At 34.4% G+C, this 11778-nt stretch overlaps 1 protein-coding gene and 1 long non-coding RNA gene across 5 annotated transcripts; both read right to left on the bottom strand.

Moving 5' to 3' along the window:
- Positions 1-821: 821 nt before the first annotated feature.
- On the bottom strand, positions 822-4018 carry LOC108324260 (uncharacterized). The gene is made up of 2 exons (XR_001831765.2): positions 3574-4018; positions 822-1377 (listed from the first exon to the last, which is right to left on the bottom strand). It is a non-coding gene; the product is annotated as an uncharacterized LOC108324260 (long non-coding RNA).
- A 3599-nt stretch (positions 4019-7617) lies between these two features.
- On the bottom strand, positions 7618-11466 carry LOC108326384 (tubby-like F-box protein 8). Of its 4 annotated transcripts, none has more exons than XM_017559872.2 (5): positions 11288-11466; positions 9915-10382; positions 9693-9780; positions 8716-8848; positions 7618-8511 (listed from the first exon to the last, which is right to left on the bottom strand). In XM_017559872.2, the coding sequence occupies exons 2-5, from the start codon at positions 10260-10262 to the stop codon at positions 7779-7781; spliced, it is 1302 nt and encodes a 433-aa protein (XP_017415361.1). In that variant the 5' UTR covers positions 10263-10382; positions 11288-11466; the 3' UTR covers positions 7618-7778. The 4 variants fall into 4 exon arrangements, with proteins under 4 accessions (XP_017415361.1, XP_017415362.1, XP_052730986.1 ...); XM_017559873.2 differs by lacking the exon at positions 11288-11466 and adding an exon at positions 11099-11258; XM_052875026.1 differs by lacking the exon at positions 11288-11466 and adding an exon at positions 11005-11069.
- Between the last annotated feature and the right edge of the window lie 312 nt (positions 11467-11778).

Below are 11778 nucleotides of genomic sequence, written 5' to 3'. Positions count from 1 at the left end.
TTGAGAGGATTTGAAGGTAAATTTTTTGTTGTTTATTTGAGTGAATTTTTGAGGTAGATGAGAGTGAATTTCAAAATAAAGTTTGTGAGAATTAATGTAAAATTTGATTGATGTGACAAATTAAAAAAAATTACTTCCAAATTCAATCTCAATCTATTCAAGTGAACAAGGGTTCACTGAACCAACCCAACCCAACTCACTTATTAGCAAACTAAAAAAATTTGAACTCAACTGACCCGTCATAGATTGATGGATTAAATGGGTTGACTCACCAGTTCACATAATTATATTTTTTTTAAATAAAAAAATTATAACTTTTTTAATTCAAATCTAAATAAATTTCATTCTAAAATAATGTTAAACTCCAAAAGCAATACAAAATAAAAAAAAATATCATACAATCCAAACATAATCGAAAAACAAGCACAAAAGACGAACAAATAAGTTTTTAATATTAATAATTTTTATATCACTTGTCCATTTATAATATTAAAGTCTTGAATAACTAAATCTATAATATATATTTCTCTCTTGAAACTATCTTTTTTATCCCACCTATCATATAATAAAAAATAATAATTAAATTAAATTAGATGAGTTGGTGAACCAACCCGACTCACCACATATTCAACTCGGATGAGTCGGATTCTAAATGAACCGGGTTGAAAACTAACCCACTTAAAAAATTACACTTTTATCAAACCCAACTCAAACTCGGGCTGAGTTGACTCACGAGTTAGAACCAACTTGACAGCACTAGATGTTAATCATAATATACATTGCGTTTTTGGATGTAGAAAATTTAAAAAACGAGAGGCGAATTAGTAAATGTGAAGAAATGAACACAAGCTCTAAAATCGATTGACCATTTGAAGGCTTTTCTTCCGGGGGAGCCACTAAAATATACGTATTCAAATTCCCCCTAATTTATCTCAATAAGCAGTTGGCTGGTTACCTTTGAAATACAAGAGTCTCGCTATTGCGACCTTTTCTCTTGTTTGTTCCATATCTATAACTACCACTACTTCTAATAAGTATAATTTTCCAACAAGACAGCGTATTCGATTTTATCATCCCCATGGTATAGCAACCCTCCGTGACCTTTGACTTTGATGGTTTCCAGAAATTGAAGCACTCAACAGCGACCAAAAAATCCATAGTAATTAATGACCAGCAAACAAGGAGACATGCTTCAGTTCAGACAGGTCAAGAAACGCTTAAATTCTCACGAATCACTTCCGAGCACGTGAAGCCGATCATAGACGATCACTGACCATGGCGTAGCCTTTATATGTATTATGGACATACCTTACGCTAGTTTAATCTTTATTGCAACACCTCAATTCTCCAACCCACCAACATTAAGTCATTTATCATCTATCAAAATAATTAAATTGGAGAAAGAAATCAATATAAAATTTGTAATAGTGTTTATATAAAAACCTAACGATTTGTTAGCCGAAACGAGAATCCACAAAAGAAAAATAGTTAATCAGCGATTGATTGTTTCTTTAAAAATAATATTACAACTCTGAAAAGTAAATTAACGAAACCAGCTTTCCTGCTACTAAAGTTAATTAACGAAACCAGCTTTCATGTCTATATATTATTTCAACAACGACATTGTTGGGTTAAAAGCACTGTATCATTTTATATCATCTTCATCAATCAATACACATGAACATGAAAGGGCAAGAATCATCATAGCCGCTAATCAAACTCGACCACTGAACATAACTTCAAAAAGTTACCATGTCCGACTTAAACAGATTCACAATATAGATGTGAACCTCTTCAGAAAAAAAAATTAACACCACTGACAAGACATCACGATGCACACGGACAATCAAGTCAGCAAAAACTTCAGGAAAAACAAAAGGCATAAAAAGAACATGGGCAATATTTGATCAATGCCACACCCATTACACTAAGAATGCATAACAGATAAAAGTAGTATTGCGCACTCAGATAACTCCTATTGGTACTACTTTTTCAACATCCATATAAAAGCCTTTCAACATCCATCTTGGCACTAAAACCCCACAACCTCCGTCATCTCTACTTGCCGCCAGCAATAAAACTAATACTAATAAATAATAATAATAATAATAATAATAATAACAGCAGCAGTAACAACAACAAAGGGAATGAAGAGAAAGAAGAGAAGCAGTAGCAGAGTAGGTGACGTCAGTAGAAAGAAAGGCAGAAAAGATGGAAAGGCTTTGAACAATATTCAAAGTACCATATCTCACAACGAGCGTTCATCATTGCGCGATCACAAGAAATATGACAATGACACTCAATCATAACAAAAAATATCGACCTGGACATTAGTCATTGGGAGACCAAAGGTTATATGATAATGAAAAAAAGAGGAAGAAAGATTTGCTCATGAAAATAATATGATTGATACTAAAGAGACTTGTAACTATTAGTACATGACAAAGTATAATTAAAATGACACTATCAACTTAATCAGTTGAATGCGAAATAAAATAGTGCAGACAAGACCCACAATATCCTGGCAACACACAAGTGAACAAGAATGGATTACCTCAACATGGGTGAACAAACTACTACATAACCTCAACACGACATAAAGGATAGCATTTACAGCCAATGCTTGCTGTAGAAAAAGAGAAAACAGAATTTTTGTGAAACGTCTTAAAAATAGCATTGGCTTAGATCATAAACTAGTGAATGCTATAAAGCTAATCCAGAACAAAAGAAAGGAGAAAGACTTGGGATTGTTCTTATGGCCATAAAAACGAACAATGATTCCATGACTACCGAATTAATATAAAACAGTTAAAGTTAGTATACATAAAACATCTCCTCGGCACTTTTCTCCTGATTATTTCAAATGCATTTCAGATGTTAATCAAAATTGTGTAAGTCTGCTAGCATGTCTAATAAGAGCAATAGAAAAATTGCTTTAGAAAATGGAAAACAAGTATTGCCAAATAAAATAGAGCGCATAACCCTCAGATCTCATAGCTAAAGACAGATCATCTACAGCTTTATAACAGGCTTCGTTCACAGCCTTCTTGCACCATCTCAACATAGTTTATGTATATATATATATATGTATGCAAGTATGCATAGAGTGCAAAAATAGACGTGCGCGCTCACACACGCAGACGTAGAGAGAGACAAAAAGAGAGAGAAAGAGGAAGAGAATGGTGCAGATCCAGTTACGAACAAAACCATGTAGCCGTTCAATAGACTATTTATCCATCATGGGGTAGCATAGAAGGCAGCCGCATGTCAATTGAACCAGTTGAAACAGTAAGTATGTTTTTTCAGACCAGAAAACCCTAGACCAAAATTTAGGTCACTCTGCTTCATGCTTAACAAATTCTTTCAAATTTAAATATCTAACAGGTTTAAATTGGCATATTAACCGTCAAACTAATAGGGTTTCCCCAAATGCAAACCATCGAGAAACGAAAGTACAAAAGATGTAGAAAACACCAAACAATAACGAAGACGGCGGAGGAAAATCTAACTTCATGATCTCACAGAGCATACACAGTGCTACTCAATCATCAGGCTCATAAAAACAGAACAAACCTCTATGATAAAAAAATCGGTGAACTGAGGTAAAACCGTGAAAATGCCATCAGATCCCAGATCCCATAGCATAAGAATAAATCATGGAGTTTTAACACAATGGCGTTCATCAAAAGCCTTTACAGACAACCACACACATACACACACGTGTGTGTGCATGACCAAAAACGTAGGTGGCGGTGGCGACGGCGATGGTTAGGTAAAAAGGCAAATGACAAGTCAAAAACCAATGAAAAACTGTTCAATACATTTTGAATTGGGCAAATACATTAAACCACACAAAAAAAAAAAAAAAAAAAACCTTCCGTTGAAGAATCAAGGAAGGACTGAAGAGTGAAAAAAACGAAAAAGTGGAACTGGAACAGTGTGGAGAAGAAAGGCCAACAAGAAAGACGCAAAGGCTTTTAGTTTTGACCAGAGGAATTTTGTATTCGGGCCGTTTTGGATTTGGGCTTTTTTTTGTTCATGGACTTGGTAGCGACTGATATTGCTACCTCAAATTGCTATTTAAACACCCCTCAAGTTGAAAATGTTTTAATGTTTCCGCTGGTCAAACTTATTTGATCTGAACACAAAATTTTGTTGATTCTAATATTAAAGTTTTAATTTGAAATTGTAAATCAGTAAAATAACATTGTGCTCTGGCACAGCTAGTAGGAGTAACATGAATCGTTACACATACCTGTTTATCTATGTATTTATATCTACTTTTTTATTTTTAAGAAATTAACACGGAACACCTATTTTTGCAATTAGGTTTCAGGGAGTGTGGAAACACGCCTTAAGGTAGATATGGGTTCTTTTTTTGAATTTTGGTGCTTCCTAACAGTGGAAGAGAAAAGTATGAACTAAGTGACAACATTATCTTCCAAAATATTACTGAGAAAGACCGACCCGTGAGTCCAAATCCAACGAAATTCAGGATTTTTGTGTGGGGTAGCATGTTTTGATAGAAAATCTAGCTATAGTGCTCCACCAACCTAGCCCATAACACCAAAAAAAAATTACTTTTTTTCCTGTTACATGCGCATGACATTCTTTTGGGACCACAAATTATTTGGAATCCACTCATATGGTCTACAACAGCCACCTTTCTGCATTACCCTTCAATTAGAAAGTTGCCCCTTCAAATAAGTTTTGCTTCCTCATATGTTTATGATTTCATCCATCTTATACTATATTCTGTCGTATCAACTCTTCATACACATACACTCACAGGGATAACATATAATAATGACTACCAAAGCTCATCATTAAACTTTCACTACACTTCAAAACTTGTACACGTCATAATTGAGCTACAATAAATAATACTTCATGTAAAGTGTAATCTCACTAATTTAATTCTTAATCTAAGTGATTAAGAGTTCCACTGTTTTCAGTCAAAATCTTCTGTGGCTAATAAGGCACAGATCTGGTTCGTTTGAAATCTGAAGCAAAAATCAATCTGAAGAAAAAGGGTAGGGCTTGGAGTAATCAATTGCGAATCTACTATTTTTTCTTTTAAATCTATCAACATATCTTGATGCATCTGTCGCCTCTTCACAGTCAAACTGACTCTAAAAAACCTATCATATCAATTTTCATTCAATGTAAATTTTGTTTTTAATTCAATTATTTTTAGTATACATATTGAAAATGAAAATATTCAATTATCTTTTACATGCTTTTTCTGCATCCTCCAAAACTTATAACTCTGAAGGGTGAGCCACCTGAAAAACATAACAAAAATTCATTAAAAAAATTTAAAGATTAACGGATATAAATATATACAAATATAAATACTATGATATTTATATACTTCATATATTCATTTATAATATTCATTTTATACCCTTATCGACGAATATATTGAGTAAGGATTTTCTTTGCATCCCTTATCATAACCTAACTCATTAGGTTAACTTTCTCATTTTCTATTTGATACTTTTGAAATATGTGTATTTAATTGATGGTCATAATTTAAGACCCACCGAGCCGACGGAGGGGTTGCTGCTCTCAACCCCATGAAACCACGTGGGCGCGCACCATACATTTATATAGCAGGTACCTTTCATCCTCTCAGAATCAACCAGAAGAAAAGATGGAAGAGGGAGAAATGAAGATGGAAGAGAGTTACACACTCGTGTGCTTTCTCCATGTCTCCAATATTAAATCATGATTCAAGGAGACTCAAGCAGTGCTCACTTCTCGTAACTCTGTCATCAGGTTCAACATTTTAGCTGTGCTCTCATCTTATCCTTTTAATTAATCATACAACCATACTTTCTATACTCTTTTTAATTGTTCTACTTTTTACAGTCTTTTCTCTTCAACCAGATCTCAAATGTATTTCTACAAACTCTCATCTTTCTAATGCTCTATGATCCATATGTACCATGTTCTTGCTATGTGTACCACAGCTCATAATGGGTGAATAAAATAGTTTCTTGGTGGATTTTTTTGGGTTCACGGAAGATGTTTTATTTTGGTAAGTAATGTGTAATGGGTTAGTTGGGATAATTCATGATGTTTCCGCAATATATACATACTTTTAATAAAAAGGGGTGTAATTAAAGTGTGTTAATATGTATAGGTCAAATGTATAGGGGATTTTATGTTTGTCCTTTAGTTTTTGGACTATGTGGTTGGGTTGCACCTCTTGATATACCATTATATCATAGGTGTATGTTGGCAACAAACTAGACAACCTATTAAACGTGGCCATTAACGAATTCATGAGTATTTAGGATCCATATCAACTTTTTGCCAAATGGTGCATCACCACATCCATCTTTGATGTACTGACACAGTCTCATCGAAATTTTTTTGTTGTGCAACAACTTTCATTTGGATATGGTGGGATGAGATATTGATAAAATAGGTTAAGATGGCAAGAAGTGATAAAATAAACAATCTACTTGATAAATATACTTATTGTATCCTTATATGTTAATTGATGGCTACATGAAGTTGCCAAAATAGAATGACAAATGTTGTTCGAAATTTAAATCAATCGTATTTATTTAAGAGTTGGGTTTCATTTCTAATAAAAAAAAATACTATAAATGAAAAATAATTATGCAATACATAAAAATATTAAAGAAGCATAATACTATATGTTTATTCATTATAAACAAAAACAAAAAGTTTGTTTAATTTCACCTCTTCCTTTGAGACGGAAAGGCTGATAACAAGGTAATAAAAGAAAGATATAAAATACTATTAAGATTCGCATTGTTAATTCTTTTAGTTTTGAAACAAATAATATTTCTTTTAAACTTTTTAAAAATGACAATAGTCCTTTTTTGAAAGATATTCAAATCCATTATATTTTTCAATAAAATCACATTCCACCATTACGTTTTTAATAAAACCATATTTATTTTTCATTTTATTTAGAAATATCCTACTATCTAAAATCTAAATAAAAATATTTTAAGTTTAAATTTAAAATATAAAATGTTAAAGAATTTTTGTGAATAATTGAAGACTTTAATTATTATATAGTAATAATATCTAAAAACTTGGCAGTCAGCCAATTACAAATAGACTTATAAAAATTAAAAAAAATGAGAACATACTCTCTTAATATAAAACAAGTAATTACTATTATAGTTAAAAAAATGATATAAGTAAGCAGCAAATCAGATAAGATCATTTTTAATTAAATAAAAATATTATTAGCATGTGTTCGGGTTTCGGCAGATTCTTATAACATCTTTCAATTTCACGAGCATTTCAACAGAAATACTGATGGAGCTCACTTTTTTCGGATCATCCTTTGCAAAGCAATGTCTGCACTCGTTTTATGCACGATTAACTTGACCCTTCATTTGTTTTTCCTTTCAATAACAATGCAGTAAAATAATACAACAAATTCTATAGTCACAATACTTTCTTATTTTTCATAAATACCTCTGGGCGACAATTTCATTACATATTTACACAAAGTATGGAAATCTACATCATCAAAGTTTGACAAAGATAACTATAAAGCATAAATTGACTATCAGAAAGAAAGGAGCAATGGCAAGAAAAAAGGAAAAATGTTCAAAAGAAAAAGAACAGCAAAAAGAAAAAAGGTACATTGGGCAGAGATTGTTCCATACTTTACAGTTTAACCGTGAGGAGAACAATGACTTAATGAAGCTTCAACATTCCTACCAGTATCTAAAATGAAGATTAAATTCTACTTCTCTTACCACACATATATTTCTTGTAAACTATTCACAAGCCAATTTTGTGTCAAAGCTAGTCAAGCATATGGCAAAAGCCTGAAATGCAGAGAGGGGGTATCGGTAGTCCATTGTAAACATATCCTTGCCAACCTTGCCAAACTGAAGAATAATCTTGTCATGGTCAGAAGAAGACTGTGTTGGCTGGGATAGAGAAGGTCCTGATCCTACTACAGGCACCGTGGTGGCGGCGGTTGGTGGGGCAGCAGCAATCAGCTGAAAATTCTTAACAGAGGCAACGGTGACTCTTCCTCTAAAGTTGAGACACCAGCATTGCAACTGTTCATGCCACCTTGGGGACTTGTTCTTGAGAACTAAAGGTCTCACCTTTCCCTCCTGGTCTTCATTACCGGTTCCCATAATTTCTGAGAACCTAGAGCTGCTAAACTCTGTTGAATTGTCAATTGATTTTGAGAAGGATATACTGCGGAAAGAATCCTCAAGGGGGCGAGAAAGGAGCTCTGGCTGGCCTGGGACAACGCCATTAGGCTCAAGGGATGATGCAGGAATGGAGTACATCGTGCAATTCATCCTTCGCGGACCCCTAGTACCAAGAACATTCAACTCATACGTCACCTGGGCAATGTTGTAGCTGCCGCTAGGGACCTTTGGAGAAACCTTTTTCGAAAACCTACGGCTTCGCCCAGGTGGAGACAGCATAGCATTGTTGTAAGGTGGTTGTGTATCATAAATTATGAACTTGGTGCCAAGAAAATTTGACCTGGAACAACCAAAAATTAATACAGTGTAAGTCCATGATGACTACAAAGTAAAGAAACAATTGATTTGTAGTTTCTTGAATGATGGTGTAAAAACTTATGCATAAATTTAGATCTTGTACAAGTCAGTAACAACCAAAAAATTGTCGTACCCATCACTGTTAATGCAAAAATGAATGTCAAGCAGTCCCAAAATTAAGTCTTACCTCAGTTTTCCAATGTAAGTACTACTAGATCTCGATATGTTATCTGCATCCATTGATATAATATACTCCGTGCAAGTTGTTCTTCTGGTCCTTTTTGCAGAGAGAAGAAACTTTCCATTTTCAACAAGCAAGGCTGCACGAACACATTTATCAGTCCAGAACAGGCCCCAAAAACAATGATAGCCAGGAACATAAAATTACTAAATGCATATTTACAGCATAGTGTAACGGCAAGACATTTGTCAACTCAATACTCGTCCTAGCATAGAAAACATTTCAACCAATAAAACAAGTAGGATAGGCAAGGCATGAACTATTCTCTCGTAATTAAAGTCAACCTAAGCATAGACATGCATCACACACCATTAAAACTTTAGCAAAGCTAACAAGCCAAACACACACCAAGTTGAAATGATGATCGGAACAAGGTTGAATTATTTGAATGGATCATATGACCAGAATAAACTAGAAGTGACATCAGCACCCAACCCTCAAGTAACTTGAGCCCCAGTAGTTATTACTTACTTTCATAAACTACAATAAAACGACACAATAAGTTTGTAAGTGGCCACAACAAAGAAGTTGAACATCATATTCGAACACTACTATCTAAATTGCATTAACAACAACAGGTTTTGATAAAAATTGAATTTGGAAAAACAATTCCCAATGCCACAAGTAAGCTGTAAGATCGAGTTTAAGGTAGCAAAGCTTACATTTCAAAAACAACCACCCCATTCCATCATTTTTCACCAATCCAAACATAGAAATGAACATCACAAGCAATTAAGCTGAACCAAAAATCAAAGAAACAGCAATAAATTCTACGTTCAAAGGTGACCACGGCTCATATTGATAAAGGAAAAAGTCAATAAATATATCAATACCAGAGGCCATAAGCACAAAAATTAAAGAAAGAACAAAACAAGATGATCAGATAAATTCATATATGTTAGTGTCAACATAGGAAAGCTTACCAGGACTGAGGCAAAGGAAGAGATGGTATGTCAGCTTAGATTTGTCTCTCTTAATGAAACACTGGATGGTTCCATTCCTATGCCCAGGCTGCAGACAAGACAAGAGTCAACGAAGCATAAAAATGTAAACTTTGGTCATGGAACAAATTTCATATTCTTTATACATAAAGCAAAATACTTTACACATATTTTAGGCACAGGATAGAAGAACAAAAAGTCTACCTGCTTCAGGGCAACAGGGAAAGTGATCTTCCCACAGAATTCAGGACTGCTGACAATTTCTTTGCACATTTCTCTCCAGGACTTGCACACGGCAGCACATGCAACGACATGCTTACGAGCAGGCCATGTACTCTCGCTTGCTTCCAATCTATTAATAACATCGCGAAGGAGCTCAGGGGGAAGGCTAGCCCACCGGCTGTTCTGTATAACCGCTGGCTGCTCCTGCAACTCGTGGACCGAACTGCGTGACTTGCCCCTGTTATGGCCAGGAAGCCTCACCTCAAAGCTCCTCCTAGATAGGCTTCCCACTCCATCCCTTACATCACGAACTATGCTGCGGAAGGACATCTCTACTGATATACTCACAGCCCAGAACTTAATATATAACCAAAGAGCCACTAAAACAATAAATGTTCCACTCTAGTCACCAAGAGGATCTCACAACTGAAACCTTAGAAGAGTGACGAGCTGCAAATAAACCAAACTTCATTTTAAATTCCATCTTCGATGCTCAGTGATCGAGAAGCAAAAGAGAAGGAAGACAGATTGGGTTAAGCACAAAGTGGATGAATAAAAATAAAACCAAAGATTCTCATAAAAGAAAGCCCCACATGGACCTAAAGGCTAAAATTCCATACTTTAGTCAGAAACATGTTTTTGAAGGGTTTTTAGACCTAATTTTTGTTTCTCCTCAATCTAACTTAACATAGGAGCAACTGAACCAAAATAAAAGGCTTGCTGAAGGTTCTTCTTTTTATACTAACTTCAACTATATGTGGAATCTGATTTCCCTATTTTTTGGTGCAGAATTTACTAGGCCATGAATCGAATAAAATACCCCTTCACACGCACGGGGGGCTGAGACAAACAAGCACACAAGAGAAAAAGAGGGGTCTTCTTTCTAAACGCTGAGATCAAACAACATAACGAGATCTTTAAAGAGCAGAAAAATAGATCAAAGCTCTAGACTACCGACTTTCTTGCTAACCAAATAACAAGATTCCAAAAGAATTCTAGAACCAAAACATAAATTTATTTATGTCCTTGCAAGTTCCCAAAACTACACAGCAAGAAACACGTCGGGGACTACCCAAATATAAATTTTACAAAACCAAGAGACAGAAGCTTTGAAAGGCGAACAAGAAACCCGGAAGAAAAAAGAATTCAAATTCAAGATTACGAACCATATCCAAAAACACCAGGGTCTCGAAGTTTCCCACACCCCAAACACGGCGAAGGAAAAAATAAATAAGGAGCAAAGAACTTTGAAGAAGTGGAGAAAAATTAAAAAGATAAGAAATTGAACAGAGCAAAGGTGCGTTCATACACATAAAACCACCCAAGGCCATTAGATGAAGATATAGCTGACTAACCATGATGTTCCAAAGTCTTGTCAGTGACACGTTTTCAGATCCTGTGTGCTTCACAAATCACAACTCTCTTTCTCTCTCTAACTTTTCTCTCTTTCTCTCTCCAACACAGAGGCTGACTCTGTCTGAGGCACGGACTCAACGCCTTCATTAAATCCACCCCCACACACATGTAAAAAGAAATATGGAGAAGCCTTATATATAATACTATAATTGCTCACCTTCAGTCGTCTTTAGAATGTTATTTACACAATACTTATATTATTAACTGTATCATATTTTATTAAAATAAAAGTTTAAAATATTACTCAAAAACAATACCTATATATTATATTATTTATATGATTTTAATAGAAAACTGCTGAATCTTTAATTATTTTTAATGATATCCTAGATGTTCAATCAAACAATAAATAGCAAGTAAATTTGTCATTAGTTATATAAATACCGAAATTATTGAAGTACTAACCATTTTTCATGCGTAATACCGAAAA

This window comes from Vigna angularis, chromosome 3 (assembly GCF_016808095.1).
Source record: "Vigna angularis cultivar LongXiaoDou No.4 chromosome 3, ASM1680809v1, whole genome shotgun sequence".
Lineage (NCBI taxonomy): Eukaryota > Viridiplantae > Streptophyta > Magnoliopsida > Fabales > Fabaceae > Vigna > Vigna angularis.
The sequence above is the reverse complement of the archived record's forward strand: the minus strand, read 5'-3'. Positions and strand labels throughout refer to the sequence as shown.

Bases quoted from the DNA above. Each gene is read 5' to 3' on its own strand.
- LOC108326384 (XM_017559872.2), bottom strand. From the start codon at position 10,262: ATGTCCTTCCGCAGCATAGTTCGTGATGTAAGGGATGGAGTGGGAAGC. The intron at 9,781-9,914 runs GTAGACTTTTTG...TCTTGTCTGCAG, and splicing joins TCCCTGTTGCCCTGAAGCAG to CCTGGGCATAGGAATGGAAC. The intron at 8,849-9,692 runs GTAAGCTTTCCT...GTGTTCGTGCAG, and splicing joins CTTCCTTTGCCTCAGTCCTG to CCTTGCTTGTTGAAAATGGA.